General features: G+C 32.7%; 3 protein-coding genes across 7 annotated transcripts; 1 reads left to right on the top strand and 2 right to left on the bottom strand.

Annotated features, from left to right (window-relative positions):
• Positions 1–627: 627 nt before the first annotated feature.
• Positions 628–5,387, bottom strand: LOC11415193 (R3H domain-containing protein 2). 5 transcript variants are annotated; one of them, XM_024784994.2, is made up of 6 exons: positions 5,021–5,385; positions 4,130–4,832; positions 2,620–2,980; positions 1,474–1,660; positions 1,329–1,396; positions 628–1,049 (listed from the first exon to the last, which is right to left on the bottom strand). In XM_024784994.2, the coding sequence occupies exons 1-4, from the start codon at positions 5,211–5,213 to the stop codon at positions 1,610–1,612; spliced, it is 1,308 nt and encodes a 435-aa protein (XP_024640762.1). In that variant the 5' UTR covers positions 5,214–5,385; the 3' UTR covers positions 628–1,049; positions 1,329–1,396; positions 1,474–1,609. The 5 variants fall into 5 exon arrangements, with proteins under 5 accessions (XP_024640762.1, XP_039685794.1, XP_039685793.1 ...); XM_039829860.1 differs by having other exon boundaries at positions 1,484–1,660; XM_039829859.1 differs by having other exon boundaries at positions 1,329–1,450; positions 1,508–1,660.
• Positions 5,388–6,415: 1,028 nt separating this feature from the next.
• LOC11422947 (cAMP-regulated phosphoprotein 21) lies at positions 6,416–12,136 on the bottom strand. The gene is made up of 5 exons (XM_003591726.4): positions 11,629–12,136; positions 9,963–10,800; positions 7,957–8,338; positions 6,853–7,247; positions 6,416–6,716 (listed from the first exon to the last, which is right to left on the bottom strand). Exons 1-4 carry the CDS (start codon positions 11,879–11,881, stop codon positions 7,197–7,199), a joined length of 1,524 nt encoding a protein of 507 aa, XP_003591774.1. The 5' UTR covers positions 11,882–12,136; the 3' UTR covers positions 6,416–6,716; positions 6,853–7,196.
• A 9,159-nt stretch (positions 12,137–21,295) lies between these two features.
• On the top strand, positions 21,296–24,872 carry LOC11411764 (hippocampus abundant transcript-like protein 1). The gene is made up of 14 exons (XM_003591724.4): positions 21,296–21,628; positions 21,712–21,823; positions 22,099–22,211; positions 22,304–22,426; positions 22,531–22,703; positions 22,829–22,904; positions 23,022–23,108; positions 23,246–23,326; positions 23,408–23,440; positions 23,714–23,767; positions 24,049–24,090; positions 24,243–24,321; positions 24,415–24,485; positions 24,566–24,872. Exons 1-14 carry the CDS (start codon positions 21,446–21,448, stop codon positions 24,662–24,664), a joined length of 1,326 nt encoding a protein of 441 aa, XP_003591772.1. The 5' UTR covers positions 21,296–21,445; the 3' UTR covers positions 24,665–24,872.
• The last annotated feature ends 121 nt before the right edge of the window (positions 24,873–24,993 follow it).

The following is a 24,993-nucleotide window of genomic DNA, read 5'->3' as shown; positions in this document are numbered from 1 at the left end:
GGTACTAGTTCTTTAGTCGAACCATTAAATCACTGATTGAACCGAATAACTCAGTTGTATAACCCGATCTCCATATTTTTATATTGAAAAAAGATAAAGTAATAAATAGTGAGGACATAATAGGAAAATAATTATTAATGATTGTCTCTGATATTGTAAAATGACATATAATTTGGAACATTGTTTTACTATAATGACATAAAGTAGAATGAAAGGATTAGTAAATTTTAAAACCAGAAAAGAATTGAAATCTTTTCCGGTGTCAATCTATCTAGTTTTTTTTTTTTTTTTTTTGACAAAACCAGTTAGAAACCGATTCTTTGTTAAATCTTTCTGAGATTTCTTTTTAGGCAAATTACATGATGTAACTTATGATTGGCAAATAAAATTTCAACAGAGCTATGTCGTGTCCCGTGTGTATGCATAGCATATATGCTTACTTGAAACATGAAAGATTTACCAATGGTTTCCTAAAACTGCATAACTAAAAAACTTAATAGTTTTCCGTTTTGAAAACGTGAACTTGCTCTCTTTCTCCCAATGTGAACCAAAACGGTAAACAAAAAATATGTGGAACCAAATGAAAAAATGATCGGTTTTCTTTATATAAGCGGATAAAACGGGTAGTTTGAGTAAAATATAGGGGTTATATAAATGTAAGGTTGTAGGGTAAAATTTCCTTTCTTAATGTATGCAACAATTACTTTTGTTGTTTTTTAAGGAGCTGATCTAACAACCGTATTCAAACCAACCCGTTATTCATCAGGTTGGCTTGATTTGAGCTTTGTAATTTTTGTCGGCTACAACCAAACCAATCAATTTTTACATTTTAACCCAACTTATGCTAGTAACAAATGACAAGGATTTGGCAGCTTTGGCACGAGAACATCAACCAGTCAATAGAAGTCTTGTGGTAGTAGTAACAACATGTCGTGTGTTATACATGACTACATCTTGAGAATTCCAGTTGAATCTCAGCAACAAAATTCCAGCAATCAGAAGGCAGACGTGCCAAGCTCTTTTAATGTAGACCCTTGAGCTCTAAGGAGCTGTACCAAAAACAAGAAAATATGTAAAACATTTTGTACAGGTAGCCAGAACAAAAGCTTCAATTACATATACATAGCCAACGTAAAAATTGTTTTTCATCATAATTATACTGATTTCATATAACAAGGTCTATAAGAAAATTAACTAAAAAACAGAACTTTGGTGATGGGGTATGTGAATATATTACTGACTGATAAACATTTTTCTACACGGAAACAATTTCTCAGACAAGCTACAAGAACAACTGTATTCCACAGTATAGGTAAAGCAAAGCATACCTTCAACCAAGTCCAGCACAAACTTATTCAGCTCTGGATAAGTCCATATTAGTAATCATTGCACACGTCTACAAGGGACACGGGAGACACAATAAGCATCCTTGGAAGACCGGGAATGGAGGAAATGGATCAAAGATGGTCTTACAGAAATATACAAATCTATTCCAGCCAAACTCAGCCAATATGCCTGCACTGAAGGCAGCTAATTTTTTAAGCTGCGGCAACCCATCAGCTTACATCATTTATCTCAAGCTGATCAGTTGCAGGCCTGGCCCATCCCTTCACCAGGGCCAAGCCATTCCAAAACTTGCATCAGGTGGTGGTTGATGAGACTGTAGTATCGAAAACAATAAAATAAACAATTAAATACAAAGAAAAGGTCAAAGGCTAAAGAACCCGTTAAATTTCACAAGCACTCTATCCTCAAAATGAAGCAAAATGTGTGTGCTCGCTTGGAAAACCCAAAACTATGTTATGAGAAGATGCATGCATAATATCACATCATTATCAAGACAAAACAAACGAGATCTGAAGTAGCCAATTTACAGATCAGATCAAAATCTGCTATGGTCAAAAAAAGGAATGCACATCACACCTTCAAGACTAAACACACTCATAAATCACTAAAAGCATAAACCAAGTTTTCAACAGAAAACAAAACAATTTTCAAATGACAGGATGATATACCGAATAAGGTACCAATTTGCAATTGTAAAGGTAAACTGTCTTCTTTAGACCTACCCATCCACTTGATTAAAGAGGTAACCTATCACTATCAAATACTACTACTTTCTTCCACATGTTGAAGGGAAAAAAGGCGATAGAATTACAGTATCAACCCAAGCCTATTTCAAAAATTGTTTCACCAAGGATGAGTTTGCATGTGGAAGCACACAGACAAACGTCTAAAAACAGGAATAAAAACATTCAAAGCAAGGGAAACACATCATTATATATCTCAAGAAAATATATTATGTCTGTCTATGTGTGTGCAGGCAGCAACTTGATATCCGTATATTCAGTCTATATCTTTATTTCATGCTTATATTCTCAACTAGGTTTTTAGCAATCAAATTAACAACTCTGGAGATCAAAGCTACGATCTCTGGAGGTTTATATAACTAAAAGTTTATAGTACTTCAGAGTTGCTACTGTTAAGCCCAAGTATGTAGTTTAAAAAATTAAGCGCTATATAAAATTCACTGACACTAAAAGCTAAGGAACCTTGTCTTGTTAAACTATTATACAAGATTTGACCATTATATTGGACATTTGAGGGACGTCATTATACCTGAGCAAATGGCTGATGAAGAGGTTCATGGGGAATAAAAGGCATTCCATGACAGTGACAAGAATACTGAGGTGAATGCAAATACAATGTTGGTGCAGAGCATACACCAACTTGTCTAGGATTAAATGGTAACATGGTCTCTGGATATCCATAACCTATTCCAGCGGGTGTTGGTGGAGCCCATGGCCCAGGTACGTGCTGGAGAAAAGGTTGTGGATGGTGTTCAGCAGAAAGCTGCAGTCCATGAGTGGATCCAAGCTGTTGAAACCCGGTGTGGTAGTTTGATACTGTTGCATACATGGGCTGCATGGTGTATGATCCTCCATTGAACCCAAATCCAGGGTCAAATCTTTGCACAAACCTGCTATTCCAGTTAAAAAGATCAGATAAATCCATAAACCACATATCAACATGTCCCCACCACCTATGTCCGTAATTATAAGTCCTCTCCCAAACAAAACAAAAAAAAAATCCCTAATTATAAGCACTCTTGAAATTACTAGATACATTTATAATTTTATTCAAATGTAACTAATTTGGCTTGGAAGATGAAAATTCAGAATTTAATACATCTATACACAAAGGACCATTTAGTAATATTTATACAAAAAATTTACTGATTAATTACACTAACAACTATTCTTAATATATGTGATAAGTGTTGAAGATGCTTATAAGTAGGGACAGAAACCCTAATTATATAGGGAATAGTAATTAGAGCTAGAAAAATAATTATCGAGGGAACTATAGTAACATAGCAAGTTAATAACATATTGTCTAATTAAATCACATGCACGTTGTATAAATTATAAAATTGTATTTCATTCTGATGCAGAAACCCAATAGCATATCAATTATACATGCCCCTAAGTCCTAACACATCTAAAGCCTTATATCCTTAAAAATCTATTATGTCGTATAAAAATACAAACTTCACTTCAAAAAGAACTTGGGAAATTAGGACATAATGGCCAACAGTGAGAAATCCAGAAACAAGTCTATTAATTAACCATGACTGGTCAGCAACCGTAATTCCGTAACACCAAAATGTTTCGGGGATTTGCTAGAAGAAACAATACATCATATTTTCAAACACAATAATACTAGGAACCATCACATTTCAGGCGGTGTTAATTTAATACATGTCACTTACGTTAAAATTTGTTAAAAGTGTTGGAAGAAGTAATGGGTAAATGACGAGTGATGCTAGAGTTTGATAGTGTTTTTATTAAGAAGCAAATGGAAATGCTAAAGAAGAAAACATCCCTGCATAATCCTAGCTAGCTTGTAGATCAATACACGTATCATGCCAGACCCCACATCTCAAATATGATAAATAAAAAATAGTAAGAAACACATTATAATAATATCAAAGGCATCTAATAGCTCCTACAGTGACATCGTCAAATTTCTGTCTGAGTGCTCAAACTTTTTTATTTTGAGAAAGGTGAAAAAACACTACAATTCCAACAAACACAAGACTATATGAAATGGTAACAGGCATGCATACCTTTCATAGTTTCTGTTATAATCAGGATCCTTGCGGTCAACTTCATGGTCCCGAAATATAGCCACCCTACTACTTTGCCTTTGTCCACCAACTAATTCTGTCTCTGTCCTACTTCTTGCCCTACTGTTATTTGTGGAAGACTCAACCAACAGCCTACTGGAACTGACATCTGACACAGAAGCAGATTTACCTTCAACTCGAGAAACATCCAACGAACCAACTAAAGAGTTATCCTGCTTCCTTGACTCGCATTCTGGCTTCCCACCCAAAGTACCATCATTATCGCTTGAACTAAAGATCCTAGCACGAGCCCTACTATACTCCTCTGTTCTCTCTTCCACACTTTTAGAGTTTTGATTCTTAACAGAGTTTGAATCTGTATCACTACAACCTAGGGACTGCTTCTTTGGTCTTTGTTTAATTGCAATCTTCTTGACAGTATTGTTTTCTGACGGTAATTTTACAGGGATATCTGCGAGGCGAATAAGAGGAGGCTTACATCCAGAAGTCTTGTGAACAATAATCTGTGACCCTGAATCATCCGGCAAACTATAATCCAGTAAAACCATCGACTGCAACGAGTAATGCTGAGCAACCCGATGTGCAGCTAACCGCAAATAGGAAGTTGGCAGTTGCTGAAATTCAAGCTGCTGTTGATTAGGATCTTGAATGAACTTCACAACATCCTGCTCCAACCGTAAAACTGTAAATTAAATTAGAAAACTTAGTTATGTAAAAACATACATAGCAGTCTACAAATGTAAAGCTTCATTAAATCCGAAACAAATAGCATGCACATAATGTATTCCTAAATCAAAAGGAGCGTAATTAAGATTTAAGAAGTTGAAATTTTGTTAGAATGAAATATGAAATGGAGAAAAGAAAACTCACTGGAAAGGCGTTGGCGAGGGTTCTGAATGGCATCGAGAAGGAACTGGTCAACTTGATTGATGGCATCATCACCGCCACTGGAAGATGGAGGAATTGGAGCATCGTCGGCGTGTTGGTGAGAGTTGGAATCTTTGTCGGAGGAGATAGTCAAGTTCAAACGATTCATGGATTCGTTCAAATCTGCTGAAGCCATGGCGGAAATGGAATCTGCTAGGGTTAGAGATTCATTTTGACTTTTAGGATTTAGGGTCAACTGAAGGAGCTCAAGACTAGGGTATCATATCATCTCCTACGTGCCCATCCAGCCTGTATAACTCATTGAAATGTTATTTGGACACTACGGACTACCAAATAAAATGATAAATCCACGTTCCATGAGGAGCTAGTTAAGTTGGTTAGAACAATACATATATACTCCACCAAAAAAAAGAGATAAAATGTTAGAGGTTCTATTTAAGCTTTAACGAAGAAGTCAATATTAGTTTAACAATTAACATTTATGATAAACCCATTTAGATTGTCCTGATGACGTTGTTTTGAAACTTTAGAGTGTGTTTTTTATCAAATTCGATTAAAATTGGATAAACTAATTTACCTTAATAAAACAGTTGTCATTAAAAAATAAATTAGTGATACATATAATCCAAACGTTACTGGGAATGATACCATTCCATTTGAGTTTGCTCTATTTATAAGAGACATGCATGCATACAAATTATAAAATTAATTAATGTTTTTTTAAGTTTTTTTTTCAGTATAAGATTTATTTTAAAAAAATGGATCCCACCGATAAATCACATTAATCCAGGGCATTAATCAAGGAAATAAAAAAAAATTGCATCGAAATTTTTTAAAATTTTTTGTTGACAAAGTCTTTTTAACACTTTTAAAACTTTGATTACACAAATTCCAACATACTTGGAGCTCGTTCCTTGAATGGTGGTCTTATTTGCAAATACAAAACAACTCACAAACTAATCAAAGGGTTCTTTTGCAATCTTAATCATTCTAATATAGCTTGTGTTGAAATGTGGACGCTCCACCTTCACCACCGATCATAAAAAGCAATAGGATAGTTTTACTTTTTTTTCGAAGGAATAAGATAGTTTTACTTGAAAGTCGCATGAGAATAATAACTAGGTTGCAACAAATGTTGATGGAAGTGTTTTCACAATTGCTAGTTTGCCAAGATTTTGGTTGCGTCCGTGATCAACCTAGATCTATTTTTTGTTCTTTTGTTTCCAAAGCATGTTTTAAAATCAAGTTTATCTTATCACTGTTTTTTTCCACATGTCTAATGTTTTCCAATTTTGATTATCAAACAGGTTTCGTATTTTTGTATCCAAAAACATATTTTTTATTCTTATTTAAATTTTTCACTTTTCCAAAACGAAATATAGAATCATCATCACATATGTCCTCTGTGAATCATAATTACCAAAAATTGGCATAATATTGGAATTAAAACATCTGAAAGAAAAGAACCAAAAGTACGAAGAGTAAAATATACAAACTAATATCCACAGAAGTTGGCCATACTAGGTTCGGGATAATTTGCCAAACTCTAAAGTATATAGGGAATAGCAAGAGCTAGAAAACTCCAGTTAAATCTTCAGCACAAAAGCTCCTGCCATCTGAAGGCAAATGTTGCCAAGCAAGATCAGAAATCCCTTTACCTCTTTTTGGGAAGCTGAAGCTGAAAAAACATGCACACACAAACACAAAAAATAGCAAAGATGAATTAGACGAACTTCAACATGAAGAGGAAAGAATGAGTCAGTCAAAGCTTGAAGAACAACTGAATGCCACCGTATAGGTTAAGCAAAGCATACCTTCATCCAAGTCAAGCACAAACTTATATGGCTCTGCAGAAGTCCTCGGTTTACTCTTTTCTTCACGAGCAGCAGTGTGTGTGCTCCAAAAGCTCCTCATAAAATATCAAATGTCCACAAGAGAAACATAGTCATGGTGCTCATGGAAGATGCATGAAGCAACCTTCGAAAACCGAGATGAGAGGATTGGATCTGGTTTTTGAAGAAATACACAAATCCATTCCAGCCCAACTCGGCCTATATGCCTACACTCCAATCAGCTGAAAGAGGTCTGTAGCTGCAGCAGACCATCATCTTACATTGTATAGCTCAGGCTGATTGGGTGCAGGCATGGCCTATGCCCCTCATCGGGGCCGGGCCAATCCAAAACTTGCATCAGGTGGTGGCTGATGAGACTGCAGATCAGGTACATAAAAGATAATAGTTAGATCTTAGTGAAAAGCTAAAGGATCATTATATTCATAAGCAGCAGCTGCCAAAAAGGAAGCAAAAATTTGACAAATTAAGGAAATAGGGTAAAACAAAACATAGACGGGAATCAACAAATCAAATATGCGGTATGAATGAGGAAAAACCACCATTGTCAAGTGCAAAAAAGGTGCACAATACACTACTTGATAACACAAGCCTCAACGACTAATAACACCAGCCAGAATATCATAGAACAAACAATGAATTCAACCTCTTGTTTTGATTAGAGAGCTTCATTTCTTTAACCAACCAAACATTTTTTCTTCTAATTTACTAATCACACAAATGTTTATCATGATGCACCATGTGCACAGGATCTATACTAGCAGAATAAATATATATCAAATGATATAGCAAACTTGTGATAGTCTCTAAGATAGAGAAACACATCTATTTTATTAGACAGCCGAGGCTGGCCTAAACGCCCATACAACCTTCATCAGATACCATGTTTGTCTTCTTCAACTGTGAAGGTTTATTTATCTAAAGCTTTACATAACATTCTATAATTGCTTCATTTCAACTTTTGTAGTACAGATGAAAAGATGCTCTGAGCAACATCGAAATTATGCATCTTGATAAAATAAAGTTTAGGACTTAATCAAACATGGGAGATGCAGTAGCTGCCTATACCTGTGCAAAAGGCTGGTGAATATGTTCGGGATGGATAAAAGGCATTCCCGGGTGCTGACAAGGATACTGAGATGAATGCAAATACATGGTTGATGAAGAGTGTATACCAACTTGATTAGGATTAAATGGTGACATCATGGTTTCTGGATGTCCATATCCAATTCCAGCAGGTGTTGATTGTGGAACCCAAGTTCCTGATATATGCTGCCCTGATATATGCTGCGGGAGAGGCCGTGGTTGGTGTTCTGCGGATCGCTGGGGGCCATGAGGGGATCCAAGCTGTGGAAACTCGGTGTTGTAATTCACAATCGGTGCATACATTGGCTGCATTGGGTATGATCCTCCATTGAATCCAAATCCAGGATCAAATCTTTGCATATACCTGTCGTGCAAGTTAGCAGAAAAACTGATCAGATTAATTCATACTCCAACCATATCTCATCCTTATTAATTCATACTCCAACCATATCTCATCCTTAATATTTATTAATTTTACAAACAGAACATAGTAAATAATAAAATACAACACATTTCATTAACTATAAGAAATTAGACACCATGGAGACTATTCAAAATTTTGTATTTCTTTTTTTTTTAATCCCCTAAAAAATTTATCAATATTCACAATTTCAACAAATCTTCTATCTTTTCTAGCATATGTATTTGGAATATGGGTCCCTTCCTCTTCAGAGTATATTCCAATTTATACTCATCTTAAAAATAATGGTGCAAAAGGCTTAAATAAATCACAAGAATATTAGTATTGTAGAAATCAGTAATCACTGGATTGATAGCCTGAAACAGCTATTTATATATTCTGACTTTTGAATACAAAGTACCAGATTTTGATAAGTTACACGAGACTTCAGCCAATCTATGGAGAAGTCAAGTTATAATCATTAATCATTAATAATATACAATAGCCACAGAAGTATTTTCCTATAATATAATCAATACTAATTTACATTTACATTGGATAACAGTTAACACTCAGTGCTGTCAAACAATTAATAACTTTTGCACAAATATTTAGTTACAAAGGAATTTCCATCCTTGTGTTCCTCTCTTCAACTTTTTTCTTACACCCTCATTCTGTTTTTCTCTCTCTTCTCACACATTGCGCAATTCATGTTATACTAAAACAGTAAAAATATTATGTAACTATGAAGAAATATAATAGGTTTTTGCTGTCGTATTTCAATATCAAAATAAATAAAACATAAGATTTCATATAAACCATAGGTTTGAAAAACATCTGCAAACCAGAATTGTCAATAACATACTGCAGACTAGTGTTGTCAATCACATACTGCAGAAAATAGCGTCTGTTCAAATTTCCCTATGCTACAGCATTCTAGTGCCTCTATTTGAACACTTTGTACTAAATCAGTGTATTACTTAAAAAAAGTTGTTTGATCGTAGTGCTTAAGCACTATAGCAGCACTAACAACACTGCTGCAAGCAAACAAGAAAGTCTGAAATATTTTGTAGCAAAAGCCAATTATCAATTACTCATTCGAACAAGAAAAAAAAAGGGCAACCTGGTGCACCGAAGCTCTCTCATTCGAACAAGAAAGCGCATATAAAATTTATTCTTTGATATGACAAAAGAGTTAGCTACTTAGCTAATAACTTGTAAATGTGCATGGGAGATGTTTAGTGAATGTGTGTCTATCCAAATTCGTCATAAGCTAAACCTAGGAATGAGAAGTGGTAACTGGGGAAAAAAAAATTGTTTTCATTTGGAAGCAAAGAAAAATGTTTAGCAAAAGACAAAACATTGACACGCAAGATATTCTGTCTGCATTCTATAATGAAAATATTAACCAACATGTGGTCTAAATAGGAATGAACATATAAAAAAGCAAGTCACACTAATAGCAACAGCATGAATCATTCTTGTCTGCAAACTCAAACTATTTATTCGAGAAAGGGGAACAAGATAACAAGAACGTATATTAGCGGACAAATGCATCACTCAATAATATGGGAAAAGGTGCACATACCGATCATAGCTTCTGTCATAATCAGGATCCTTGCGGTCAATTTCACGGTCCCGGAATATGGCCACCCTGTTACTTTGCCTGTACCTACCAACTGGCTCCTTCTCTGTCCTATTTCTAGCCCTACTGGTATTAGTTGAAGATTCAACCAGCCCCCTACTGGTATTAGCTGAAGATTCAACCAGCCCCCTACTGGTATTAGTTGAAAATTCAACCAGCCCCCTACTCGTATTAGTTGAAGATTCAACCAGCCCCCTATTGGTATATGTTGAAGAACCAACCATCCCCCTACTGGAACTAACATCAGATACAGAAGCATATTTATCTTCCACACGGGTAAACAGAGAGGAACCATGCAATGAGTTATCCTGTTGCCTTGTCTCACATTCTGGCTTCCCACCCACTGTACCACCATTATTGCTCGAGTTAAAGATCCTGGCACGAGCCCTATTATATTCCTCTTTCCTCTCTTCCACACTTTTAGAGCTGTTTTTCTTCCCTGAGTTTGAATTTGCATTGCCAAAAGTCTGTGTCTGCTTCTGTGGCCTCGGTTTGATTGCAACCTTCATCACAGCATTGTTTTCTGACGGCAATTTTACTGGGATGTCTGCAAGGCGAATAACAGGACGCTTACATTCAGCAGTTTTGCTAACAATAATTCTTGACCCAGAACCATCCGGTAAACTATTATTATCCTGTAAAACCATTGACTGCAATGAATAATGCTGAGCCACCCGGTGTGCAGCCAACCTTAAATAGGATGTTGGAAGCTGATTAAATTCAAGCTGCTGTTGATGAGGATCTTTAATAAAATTCAGAACATCTTGTTCGATCCGTAAAACTGGATAAATCAAAGTATACACCTTCATTAGTCTGGCAGGAAAAATCTTTTTAAGAACATAAAAGAATAATTAATCTAAAACAAGCAATATTCAAATAACGCATTTATAATTGCATAACAATGCCATGAGAAGTAGCTGTATCACAAAATAACAATAGAACATTCAAGTGTCAAATTTTTTAATGATCTATGTTTTCTGCATTCTCATTTTGGATATGGGAAACAAAATCATTCCACCACAACATATATAACAAATATTAATCTCTCGTTTTTTTAGATCCATGCATCTAAACCAGGAACGCATAAAAAAAAAAATAAAAAAAAAAAACACACAAATCAGTACTTACAAACAAATCACAAGCTCTATCTAGCCCAAATACAAAATCACAACAAGATGCATCTCGGTTGGATATTCACTTTCATGTGACAGAGCAACATATGGAAATGAATAGAGAATGATGGAATTATTTCTCTAACCAGACCACACAACAGTAGAACCAACTCCTCTGATCGAAGGTGTGTCCGGTGTTAGACATGTGTATGTGTTAGACACGGACTCGTGTCATTACATTCAATTAATTCATGTTCTCTAATTATAATAGGTGTCGAAGTGTCAGTGTCGGTGTCTGAGTTGTGCTACCTAAATATTTATAATAGTGTTGTATTAATTACAACAACTATAAATGTATACATAATAATCAGCATCAAAATCAACTCCTTGATTAGAATCTAGAACACTAATAGAGTAAACAAACTCAAAACATGTATACAAAAATCTACAAAAAAACATTGAAGTAGCAATTTCTCCGAACAATTAGGTAAACTCACTTGAAAGACGTTCACGAGGGTTTTGAATTGCTTCACGAAGAAATTGATCAACCTGATTAACGGCATCATCGGAGACATTATCACCACTAATTGAAGAAGAAGACGAATTGGGAAGATGCGGCGAAGCAGCACCATCGGCGTTAGAATCTTTGTTGGATGAAATCAGAAGGTTCAAGCGGTTCATGGAATCGTCTAAATCTGCAACCTCCCATGATTCAGGGGCTCCTCCAAGATCCTCTGAAGAGCCCTCCATAGAAAGCGACGAAGAAGAAGACGAAGAAGATTCTTCGAGGGTTATGAAAGGGTGGAATCTGATTCGGAGAGAATGGTGGAAGTTTGCGTGAAGAATTTCATGGAAGGTTTGGTTTTATGGTTAATGGGAATTTTGGAATTGAGGGTAAAGTGATTGGTACAAGTTACGAATTGGAAGCGAGATAGGGTTTGTTTGTTTGAAGACGAAGATCGAGAGGTTTTCTTTCTTCACATAGTATCTCACGCGTGGGATCCCACCTCTAATACTACTCATTATTATTATTACTCTCATTCATTTTTTTTTCTTTCCCAAAAAAAATCTAACTCAAACTTGGATCGTGTATTTGAAACTCCTCATAAAATTATATTTTAGACAATTTATGATTAAAAAAATAATAATTTTAGATAATTTAATTGAATTGTTTTTACTTCTAAAATGTTTTTTTTTTTTTGAGGAAGCTACTTCAATTGAATTGTTGTTACTCTAAAATGTTTTTTTTTAGGAATTTACTTCAATTGAATTGTTGTTACTTTTAAAATGTTTTTTAGGAAGTTACTTCTAAAATATTTGTTGTGCTACATGTTGCATATGTGTCATGATTGTAGACGATATACTTTATCGGTAATTATAATCACAAACAGTTCAACCCAAATAATGATTGAGTTAATAGTCACATGGATCCATATTGTACAAGTGAAATAAGCCCATATATTTGACTCAACAAAGGAAAATCGATGCAGAACTGCATATCTAAATGGGATGATGTGGCATGAAAAATTATAATTGATGTTATTCATAATATTATGTCATTAAAGGATAAGGATTTTAGAAGATCAGTTGTGTCTTTGCTATTTAACAAATCAAAGAACTCATCGGACATATGTAAGTGTCTCTATCGATTCTCGATATTAGAGTTACGTGCGCGCAACATCTATCTTGACGTGGTCACAACGGTCATCTAAAGTGAAGATAGGAACTACCAACAATATGGTAAGAAAAAGTCATTATTGTAAGGATTGCCTTATCAAATATATATGGTTTAGGTTCGACGTGCAATTACATTTAACAATGTAAAGGAACAACACTTAAGTTTTATCTAGATCTAACAACAACGTAACGGTTATAAAGTCATGGCAAACATTAAGGATTGACCAATTGAAAAGCAAAGAATGTAATAGTATCCGGGAACTAACCACTGTAAATAGTAAGTTCACCCCTAGGTATAAAATCACATCTCACATAAATCATGTCTGCACCATGCCTTACTTTGACATCAAATAATCTTTGCATGTGCATCCCCACATTTGAAGAAGTAGCACAATAAGTGGTGTAGAGACCACATCAATAGTTCAGAGGCTTAACCTTGAGTTTCATACATCAAAATTGATATTTTCTCATAACCATTGAAGTTATAATCCAACATAGATGATTAGCAATTCTGGTGCAAGAAGAAAATCTCATCATATGCACTTCGCTTGTTCTCATGGAAGTTCCATGTTTGTAGTACCCATATATTATATAATCCAAAAGAGAGGATTCACAGTTCTTGTGCAAGACAATATCTCAAATTTCAAATTTAAATAGCAGGATAAGATAGTTTATCTCACTTTCATCTTGTTTGCAACCTGCCTTACTTTTTGCATCATAGCGTCATTTTAGGTACATTCTCGTTTTTTGAAGAAGAATCGAATGAAAAGTGGTGTCTCACTAGCTTATTTGATTAACCTTATTTATTTATGTTTCATATATGAAAATTAGAGTCTAGTGCAGGGCCACAAAAACTAGCCATCATATAGGACACTAAAATCACATAAGAGAGCGACATGAAAATATTTTGATTAGTCAAAGGTCTGTCATTTTGCCGATCATTTAAAGCAAATGATCATGAATCTTCTTCATTCTACTGTACTCTTCGCAATCAAGGCTCCTTCGTTTCAATATTCTTCAATAAATGTTACAGTTATGCTAACAAGTATTCTAAGGACATTGTTTAAGGAATTCATTATAAGTAATTGTATCTTAAAAATACAAGTCAAACATATATAAAAGTAATAATTACACAATTTTCAACGTAAAAATTACTAGTTTTGGTTTTAAGCAATGGCTCAAAACACTTGTTAATATTTCTTTAAATTTTAAAGGAAATCATTCGTACATCTGTGGTATGAAAGTCCATCTTTTGATAACACATGGAGATATACATATAAATTGCATGACATTATGTATGCCCATATTTTTTTTTGGTAATACATTATATCCATATTATTGAGTAATTGAAATTCAAAATACATATCGGTGGTCGAACTCTTTAAACATTATTCAGTTTTTTTACAAAAATAGGCTTGGAGCATTGTCGAATCATGCTACTTTCGCCACGACACTCCACCAGCGGATTTCCTCCTTCTCCTTCAAAGTGATGTTGCCGAAACCTTTTATTTGAGAGCTTAGCTCTCTGTTTTTTTTTTTTGTCTTTTTTGTTGTTTTAATGTTTTTGTTAGCTTTTGTAACAAAAAAAAAAAGGGGAACAATAACACCGTGAAATAAAAAATGACTCATAAGTTATAACCGCTTCATCAATCCACTTGTTGGTTGGAATACATGGGTGAATGGAGGGGGCCGTTGCAGTAACAATTGTTCTAACAATTATGGATGTGCTTTGAGTTTGGAAGAACACATATGATTTGGTGATATGATTAGAAAGATATACTCATAATCTATATCTATAATGAGAAATTCTTGTGTAGGAACGAACATAACTAGCATTATTACAAACAACAAATTAAAACATGACACGTCATATTTTTTTTTTTTTAACCATGATTGATAATGGTGAATACTGACTGCAAATAATGGTTGAGAGAGAGGAGGAGCAGTTATTTTTCATTTCTTAAATTATTTCCTAATTATTTTAAAATAAAATAATGACGTGTCATGTTTTAATTTGTTGTGTGTAAGAATGATATATTAGATTCGTTTCTATACAAGAATTTCTCATCTATAATTACTTTTGAAGGAGTCTATATCTATAACCATGTCTCCTCTCAAAAATCTATATTTATATTTATATTTATATCTATCTTTTTTTTTTTTGTTGATTATTTATATCTTATCTTTATCAATATTGTATACAAATGAAACGTAATTTACATTGATTACTCTAATTAAAAAGCATTGTAGTTGTGCAGAAAAGATATCAGTTCAAACAATTGATATCAACAAGTTATGCAAATCGTCCGTGAGCATAGTTCAATTGGTATGACAATGCATTATTATATGTAGAGGGTCGGGGTTCGAACCCCGAACACCCCACTTATTCACCTATCTTGACAAAAAAAAAAAAAAAACAAGTTATGCACACCTAAAACAACTGGCAAACAGTAACGTGAATCTTTCAAAATCTACTTACTATACTATAAAAGCAAGTCCCTAGGATTTAACCATTTTGCCCCTTTGAGGGGCATTTTGGTAATTTCCTATTGATGGGGTGTGGTTAATGCCACCTCATCATTTTAGGATGCATTTCCCATTTTGCCCTTCACCATTTTTTTTAATTATTTTATAATTTTTATTTTTTTAACTATTTTTCAATTTTTTCACCCAAATTCAGTTGCTTCTAAATTGCCGTTGTGAGAGAGTAAGGTATCGCTTGATCCGGCTTTTTTTCAACTTCTCTACATTTTTAAGGAGAAGTTAGGTCAAACACACTATCAATTATTTTAATTTCAATATTGTTTAATCATCACAACCTCACAAATATTTTTATTCACACTGTCATTTAATGATACCAAATACTATTATTTTCTTTCTTCTACATTTTTAAAAAGAAGTTAGGTCAAACACAATATCAATTAAGTACTTACTAGAAAGGGAACATTTTTTAATGCATAGAATTGAATGGAATGAGCTTTGGCCAAAAGTTGTTGAATGCTACTTTAAAAAACTACTTCTCGACAATATATTTCACAAACACCTCTTTTCAACTCACGCTGGGAACCTTTTATTTTATTTTTTAATATTATATTTCAATATATTTTCTTTTCATTTAACTTTATTTTATTTTATTTTTTTGAACAGTTCCATTTAATTTTATTATCTTTTTATCACTTATATATTTAATTTCAATATTGTTTAATCATCATAACCTCACAAATATTTTTATTCACGCTGTCATTTAATGATACCAAATATTTTTATTTCCTTTCTTCAACCTCGCGAATATATACACACACACATTAACGTTTAAAGTAATATTTTATGTCCGTCTGTCTGTTTTTTGTTACGCTAATGCATATAATTTTTTTTTAGTATTGCTTGGTTGAGTGCTACCTCACCGATTTTTATTAACTATTTTCCAATTTTCATATTTTTAAAAACTTCTGACTATTTTCCAATTTTTTTTATTTTTAACTATTTTCTATTTTTTTTCTCACAAATTCAGTTGCTTCTACACTGCCGTTGTGGGAGATTAAGATACCGTTTGACCCTTTTTTTTTTCTTCAACTTCTCTACATTTTTAAGAAGAAGTTAGGCCAAGTACAATATCAATTAAGTACTTACTAAAAAAAGTACTTTTTTTAATGCATAAAATTAAATGGAATGAGCTTTGGCCAAAAGTTGTTGAATGCTACTTCAAAAAACTATTTCTCGACAATTTATTTCACAATCATCTCTCTTCAATTCACGTTGGGAACCTTTTCTTTTATTTTCAAATATTATATTTCAATATGTTTTTTTCTTCCATTTAATTTTTTTTAGCCGTTCCATTTAATTTTATAAAGGAGGTTCCTTTTAATTTTATTACCTTTTTTTCAAAGAAATTTTATTATCTTTTTATCACTTATATATTTAATTATAACAACCTCACAAATATTTTTATTTACGCTATCATTTAATGATACATAATATTTTTATTTTCTTTCTTCAACCTCGCAAATATACAGACACACATATTAGCGTTTAGAGTAATACTTTATGTGTGTCTGTTTTTTTTGTTACTCTAATGCGTATAATTTTTATAAAATTTTGATTTTAATTAAAAGTAAAATTGTAGATGTCTTTTCTTCAAAAAAGGTATAGATGCCTAAAAAAATTATGTTTATGTTATATATATATATATATACACACATAAAAGGTATAGATGCCTAAAAAAATTATACTTATCTTTTATATATATATATTGCACTTTTATATCGTAACAAACTATGCATATCTTTTTCTTATTCAAAAAAACTAAATATTGCTAAATAGAAAAGGTATTATTTTCTATTTTGTCAACATCAGATGATATAATTTTGTATAAGTTTGATAATGACCCGAAAAATGTCTTTCCTTATGTAGTGGGAATATAGTTGATGTAACACTATGGGAAAAATACTCCGTAGATTTATCATTTACCATCTATTTACCTTGAGTTCCTTGCTTCCATTTTGTAGTCAATGCAACCCAAATATATGTAACAATTGGTCAGGTTTGAGGTTGCTCATCAACCTACATCATCCAGTGTTTGAGAAGTTTAAGACTTAGTAAGTTTGCATTATGATTTCACAATACAGTGTTAGAGTAACTTATTATTTCACAATCCGATTTGATTGTTTTTTGACCATGTTTCTTGAATTGTTGTCGTGACTTTAACACTTCTCAAGCTCAGAGTCAAACTTCAGTTAGAACTTAAGTCAGAGTTCAACTTCTTCTCAACGTACTTCGTACAACGATTTTTCCAAACTGTCACATGTTAGGCCAATTGCTGAATTTATAAACTTAATCAATGTCTGCTTTTTTTTTTTTATGCACAAACATGCTTTGAGTTTTTTTACGCACAAATTAAAAATACATATTGCATTATTCTTTATTTCATGTGCATAATTTGTGTTAGGAAACATTATTGCATCACTGTTTGGAAAACAACTAAATTCAATCATAACCAGTTTGGATTGTATTATGAGAGTTGCACCAAATGTTCGAAGACATCAATGTCAAATGGTGCTAGCTATATATGCACATGCGGAAGTGATGCTTAATTTCCATTTGTTTCAACAATGTTAATTGGTCAACGGGGTGCATATAATGTACATGCATGCATTTATCTAGACTTTATAGGAAGATAATAGGATGATAAATTAGAAGTCATGTTACATTTTCTTTAGCTTAAAATCAGTTATGCTACCTTTATTTTATAAATTATATGTAACTATATTCGCATACATCTTATCCATGTAAATATGCATTAGACTAATATTGCAGTTATTTTCCTGTTTAGCATTTCCCAAACGAGGTGTCAAGAACAATTCTGAAAGGAAAGCGCAAAACAATCACTCTCATTGATGACCAGACACAGAGACAGTATAACTGTCATCTCATTACCGCCGATACAGCAAGCTATGAAAATTACTTGGGTGGGCACTAGTTCAATTTATGCAGATAACGAGTGATGGAAGAAGGTGGTAAGCTCATCTTTGATCTCGAAAAGTCACAGAAGAACTTGCAAATTCGAGTTGTTCCAAAGTAGATCTTTGTTGTTGAACTATTTTAACTTCTACTATTTTGATGTATCACTTTGGTCTGTAGTCGTAAACTATTTTGACTTTGGGATGTCATTTGTTCTTTTCATTTTGTCTGATGTAAGTATTGGCAAAAATTCCTTTTTGGTTAGTCTATGAAACTTGCAATCTCTTTTATAAACCTAACTATTATGTAACGTAATATGTACATTGTTGGTTCCTTCATTGGTTCCAATTAGTATCATGTTAATTGTAATGTTGTTTTCCTAATCTATTGAGAAAAATAAAACATGCTATTTTCCTACGGTAAATCTTTACAATGCTTTGGTAAATGTTTTAGAAATGTACATATATATAACTTCTAATTAACACTACAATTTGTTTTGTACCTAGCACTTCTCAAATGAGATATCAATGACATTTCTAAAAGGAACACGGAAAACAATCACATTCATCGACAAACAAGCTCAAAAAAGATATAAGTGTCGCTTGATAACGGCAAAGAGAGCAAGTTAAAAAAAATACTTAGGCGGCCAATGGTTCAAATTTTGCCGAGAACATATGTTAGAGGTAGGTAATAAGTTAATTTTTTATCTAGAGAAGCCACCTAAAAATATGCACGTTCAAGTCGTTTCCAAATAAAGATTTGGTGTTCATGATCCGCACTTTCAACATATCACCTTAACTTTAATCCTAGACTAGATTATCTTCACTCACTGGTGCTACTTCTTTGCTTGATTTCATTTGATGTAAATATGGGTATTACAAGAGAACTCTTTTTTATAATTTTGGATAATATGTAAATTCACACATCATTGATTCCTTTATTGGTTCCAATAGTTTTCATCCTAAATATTATGTCAATTCCTAATCTCATAAACTGATTATATGCTCTCTTAATCAGCCCATACATATTTTATGATGAATCATAATGTTCCGTCGTTTTAACAACTATTCTTTCAAAGAATTTTTTTTATCAAATACGTTATTGAACCGTGCAAAGCACGGGTTTGTAACTAGTTTGAAAATAAAATATTAGAAGTGTAAGTAATCTGCAAGAAATGGAAAGGCGATCGAGCTAGTTTCTTACTATCAATCCATGTTTGCATGTCCCATGCCAATAGAGTGACGTAAATCTCAAATTTTGTCAACATTTGTAAATCAACATGTTTAATTGTTTATAGAATTTGCAATTAATCAACGAGTTTGATTTTTTTTTTTTACGTAAATTAACAAGCTTAAGTAAATATATATTATTATCCGGTTATTTAATTAATTACATCTTATCAAAATAGTTTTTTATTTTTTATAAATCTTAGTGGCAAGACTCACCCATACTGAATGATGTAAGAAGTCAAGAGTTGTAAATATACGACCTAACATATTAAACATCCTACTTTTTTTTTTTCTTTTTTTAATTTGAGTTCCAATAGATGCTTTCTCATGGGGAGGAAATTGGGTAAAACTTATTTGATGTTATGTTTTCGGATCAATTTTGCAAAAGCTAGGCATGCCATATTTGGATTTTGGGTAATGTACAATATATATGGCGAAGGAAGAAAATTGAGTGAATTAAGTTGTTATGCGTTCTAGCAAAAGCATGTCACATTTGATAGAATGAAATTTAATTGAGTTACCAACGTGGTTGAATCTAACAAATGGATTAAACTTCCGCAACATAACAAACAAAATTTAAATTATGACTAATGGGGAGAAGTACCCACATTTAACATCCGACACACTTATCTATCTTTAATAAAGAAACTTATAATTATGCGAGTCGAATGACAGAATTCACCAAAAATATGCGTCGAAGCTTAGAAAACGTTAGCCACAAAAGCATTTACAATTACATATTACCCAAGTCCTTAAGTTAGAAAGGAAAATTGAATCATTTACCAACTAGATCAACATTGGTTGTCAATTGATGATATATATTTAAATATTTTCATATTTACATCGTAACTACATTTTAACTTATTATACAGAAGTCAATTTGAATAAATAATTTTCAAACAGATATATCCTTGTCTCATCCGCAATTTTATTAAAATATACGTATTTTAATAGCAACTACCATGGTCCATGTATACTTAGCTACTATAATGAAGTTAGAAAGAGTAAAAGTCAACAGCATGAGACAAGAGTAAGTGTAGCACGTGGAACTCCATAAGGATATTTGTAGGGTCACAACTCACAACCAATGAAGCCTGATAAGGATACAGATACGGGTGCGGGTACGATACGGGTACGCGGATACACAAATTTTTTTAAATTTAGGATACGATACGATTAAGATAAGTTAATAAAAATTTATAATAAAACTTATATGTATGTAAAATACTTGAAGAAAATTAGCATTAATTACTCTTCATTATTGTATATAATAAAAGTTACAATTTTAAAAAAATAATACATGTGATCAAAATAATATTTTTTGAAAGTTTTCTTATAAACCATATTACATTTTCATATGCTGGGATATTGAGAGAAACATCATTAAAAGATCCCAACACAAATTTTATCTAATGTTGATTAACTGAATCACATTTCTCGCTACGTTCATCCACAAAAGTATAATTTTAAGTGTTTCATTGAGAATCAATTCTATTCATACATATATAAAATTGAGTCATATACCTCAATAATGAATTTTTACAACTCACTTTTTTACTCTTCATCTTTTTCTAGAATACGTGTCTGTGAAGTATCTTAGAAGTATCCTTGTGTATCTGCGGAATATCACATAAATATCCGATAAAATATTTATTAAAAATTAAATAATTAATTCCGATACGTATTCGGTACGGGTACGTCTCCGTTTTGGAGTATTGAGGCATCATAGGTCACAACTTTAAATATGATTTACTTTTATATATTTTTGATATAAAAATGTGTATATCCAATTTGTTTTTATTTAGGCCTGTGACATAAAAGTATTTCTCGCACTCCTTTCTCTTTCGTTGATCTCTATAAGTAATCTCCAAATGAACAGGGTACAGTTAAGTACAATCAATGTTTGATTGATGCAAATTATTAAGAATTTATCAAATCTCATCTAAGAAACATGTCGTGGTGGAGTGGTTTCTTTGAGCTGAGACCATTATTCCACTTGTTACTTCCACTAAGCATTCATTGGATTGCTGAAGAAATGACAGTTTCTGTTCTTGTTGATGTTACAACCACTGCTTTATGTCCTCAACAATCATCTTGTTCCAAAGCCATTTACATTAATGGCCTTCAAGAAACAGTATGTATTATCACAAATTCATATGATCAACCAACTTTCTCATTTTTATTTTATAATTAATGTATTTTCTTTTTTCCTTCTAGATTGCTGGAATTTTCAAGATGATGGTACTTCCACTTTTGGGCCAGCTTTCAGATGATCATGGTCGCAAACCTTTCCTCCTTCTTACCATGTCCACCACCATATTTCCTTTTGGTAATTTCAATTTTGCTTAATCTAAATATATTGGTGATGTTAAGTAATTAAATTAGAGTTTAATTTACTGTAAGTGTAAAAGAGTTTGGACTGTTAGCACGTCACAACCAATCACATGTTTGATTTTAAAACATTATGATAAAAAGTTGAATGTTTTCAATGATCTAACGATTATGATTGATTGATAGTGTAAACTCTCATTATTACGTATGATTCTTTTTTTCTTCTTCTCTCTGTTTTCATCTTTTTCACTGTATTCTTGTTGATTGGTGTAGCTTTACTTGCTTGGAATCAATCTGAGGAATTTGTATATGCATACTATGTGCTTCGCACAATTTCGTATATAATCAGTAAAGGAAGTATTTTCTGCATCTCTGTCGCGTATGTGGTGAGATTTTTATCTTAATTTAACTAAATTTTGAAAAGAAAAAGAAGATGGTAAACAATTTTATTTACATATTGATATCTTTCCTCTGTCAGGCAGATGTTGTCAATGAAAACAAAAGGGCAGCAGTATTTGGTTGGATCACTGGTCTCTTTTCGGCTTCACATGTTGTTGGGAACGTCTTGGCTCGATTTCTTCCTCAAAACTACATTTTTGTGGTAATCTTTGTTCATTAAGTTTTGTGTTGAAGTTCATATACAATTTCAAGATTATTTTTATACTTGTTCGGTTATGAATCTTAATTATAGCTTATTTGTTTCAGGTTTCAATAGCACTATTGATATTTTGTCCAGTTTATATGCAATTTTTCCTAGTTGAAACTGTAAAACTAGCTCCCAGAAAGAACCAAGAGTTAGGCTTCTGCTCTAAAGTTAGTTATGTTGTTAGCCGAAGATATAAATCTATGAGGAATGCTGCGGAAATAGTAATCTTCAGGTAGACTGTCTCATGTTAAGCATCAATATACATAACTATAATCTGTATGATTATTTTCTGATAATTTTTCTTTTGTGAAATATACTGCTACATTCATGAATCCTAAATAATGTAATGTTTTTCAGTCCTGCATTAAGAGGCATGGCTCTTGTCTCTTTCTTTTATGAGTTGGGAATGTCTGGTATAACCACAGTTTTGCTGGTATGTTTTCAACCGATTTAATTGAATTCCTCAACTTTTTTCCTTGTTGTGTTACTACTATTTAACAAATTTCTTTTGGTTAATTCCATAGCTTGACAGTCTCAAATTTCTATGCAGTACTATTTGAAAGCTGTTTTTGGTTTTAACAAAAATCAGTTCTCAGAACTTCTGATGATGGTCGGAATTGGTTCAATCTTTTCTCAGGTATAATGCTTCTCAGACGAATTTTTTTTCCTTTGATCCCTCCATACCGATGATTGTATGATATCTTGATTTCTATTATTCTATATAAAAAAGCAAGATAGCTTATTAAGTACTTGCTATAATAAGCTCGCTTCCAGATTGTATTGCTTCCAATACTTAATCCTTTGGTTGGAGAGAAAGTGATTCTATGCTCAGCTTTACTTGCATCAATAGCATATGTAAGTTCTCTTTCTTTTACTTCTTATTACATGCTTCCTAATATCATATCTAAGCTCTTGTGATAATATATTTTGGTGTAGGCTTGGCTTTCTGGATTAGCATGGGCACCTTGGGTGAGTAAAATTAATAACTTTCTATATCAAGTTTTACTTTCACTTTTTATTTAATAACTGTTGTAATCAGTTTTATCACCTGTATTCACAGTAAGCTTTTTTACATAACTTGAATAAGAAGTTATAACAGGAGTCTGTAATTTCCTTGCACTGCCTTGCATCATGTACTGTTACAATATGCCTATTCAAATTTACATGCTTATAGGGTTTGCTGAAAATTTCATAATCTTCATTTTCTTGCTGATAGTAATTGAGTTTCATTCACCAATGCAGGTACCATATTTAAGTGCCTCATTTGGCATTATCTATGTCCTTGTGAAACCAGCTGTGAGTAGTAGATTAATTTCTCATATGTGATAAAGTAATAAGATTAATTTCTATGAAAACGTAAAACTTTTTTACACGTGCATCCAATAAAATCAACCACGATGCTACTTTGTTAAATTATATTCTAAAATATCTACATTGTGAGATATAATTTGATGCATGTGTAAAAACATTTTACGCCGACAGTGTATACAAATTAAATTCTAAAACTGTTATCCACTTCTATAGTTGCAATCAATGGTCCTGTCTCCTGATATTGCAATTAATTTCTTATCATGTAGACATATGCTATTATTTCAAGAGCATCAAGCTCAACCAATCAGGTTTGTTGTCCTTTTTTACCTATTTATTTACTCATCCAAAATCTATACAAGCAAGTAGTGAAGCTAGCCACAAAGAGCATTATCCCTCACCAAATCAACAAAGCATCATATGATTTGCTTTCTCTGAATTTTATGGTGTAACTTAACTGCAGGGAAAAGCACAAACTTTTATTGCTGGGGCACAATCTATATCTGATTTACTATCACCAATTGTAATGAGCCCTTTGACTTGTGAGTAGAATACTAAAGCTAACTTCTCATTAGACCATTTTACATAAATTTTGAAAGCTTATAGTACAATATAATAACTGTGTTTCATTTCAGCATTGTTTTTATCTAGCGATGCTCCCTTTGAATGCAAAGGTTTTAGCATTTTATGTGCATCTGTATGCATGGTAAGCTATCTATTTTCTGTCTTCACTACCATTTCCTTGTTTATCTCTTCTTACTTTGAAATCTTTTCAAACTTTTTCAGATGATTTCTCTGATTTTTGCTTGCATGCTAAATCCTAATACTCCTTCAAGTTATGACTTGGAGGACAACATAGAAGACCCGCTTCTGAATCATAGCTGATTGGATCAATTGTACACATACTAGGCCAATCATGCAATGTAGATATATAATTAATTAATGCATCCTTTGCCTTAAATGTCTATTGCATTTTGCACATGCCATATATTCATATAGTTGGGTATGGGTTACAAGGTTAGGATAATATGATATAAGAAAAATATAAAAGTGGACCTTCTCATATGCAAATATCAAATGTCACTGTTTACTATTTTGTGTTGCCCCATTCTCGAACTCTTTATAAGTGTCTTAGCTCAACTACTCAACCACTTAAACATGGAGACAATAACTATGTAAAGTTGAAACTAAGTTGTGATAGTAAATCGGTATTT

Source organism: Medicago truncatula, chromosome 1, assembly GCF_003473485.1.
Source record: "Medicago truncatula cultivar Jemalong A17 chromosome 1, MtrunA17r5.0-ANR, whole genome shotgun sequence".
NCBI lineage: Eukaryota > Viridiplantae > Streptophyta > Magnoliopsida > Fabales > Fabaceae > Medicago > Medicago truncatula.
This window is presented reverse-complemented; position numbering and strand designations above follow the sequence as displayed.

Coding starts and splice junctions, on each gene's coding strand:
- LOC11415193 (XM_003591727.4), bottom strand. CDS start 5,213: ATGGCTTCAGCAGATTTGAACGAATCCATGAATCGTTTGAACTTGACT. Junction 2,981..4,129: donor TATAACAGAAACTATGAAAG/GTATGCATGCCT, acceptor CTGGAATAGCAG/GTTTGTGCAAAGATTTGACC. Junction 1,661..2,619: donor TTCATCAGCCATTTGCTCAG/GTATAATGACGT, acceptor TCGATACTACAG/TCTCATCAACCACCACCTGA.
- LOC11422947 (XM_003591726.4), bottom strand. CDS start 11,881: ATGGAGGGCTCTTCAGAGGATCTTGGAGGAGCCCCTGAATCATGGGAG. Junction 10,801..11,628: donor CCCTCGTGAACGTCTTTCAA/GTGAGTTTACCT, acceptor TGATTTATCCAG/TTTTACGGATCGAACAAGAT. Junction 7,248..7,956: donor TTCACCAGCCTTTTGCACAG/GTATAGGCAGCT, acceptor CCTGATCTGCAG/TCTCATCAGCCACCACCTGA.
- LOC11411764 (XM_003591724.4), top strand. CDS start 21,446: ATGTCGTGGTGGAGTGGTTTCTTTGAGCTGAGACCATTATTCCACTTG. Junction 22,427..22,530: donor CTCAAAACTACATTTTTGTG/GTAATCTTTGTT, acceptor TATTTGTTTCAG/GTTTCAATAGCACTATTGAT. Junction 24,486..24,565: donor TATGTGCATCTGTATGCATG/GTAAGCTATCTA, acceptor AAACTTTTTCAG/ATGATTTCTCTGATTTTTGC.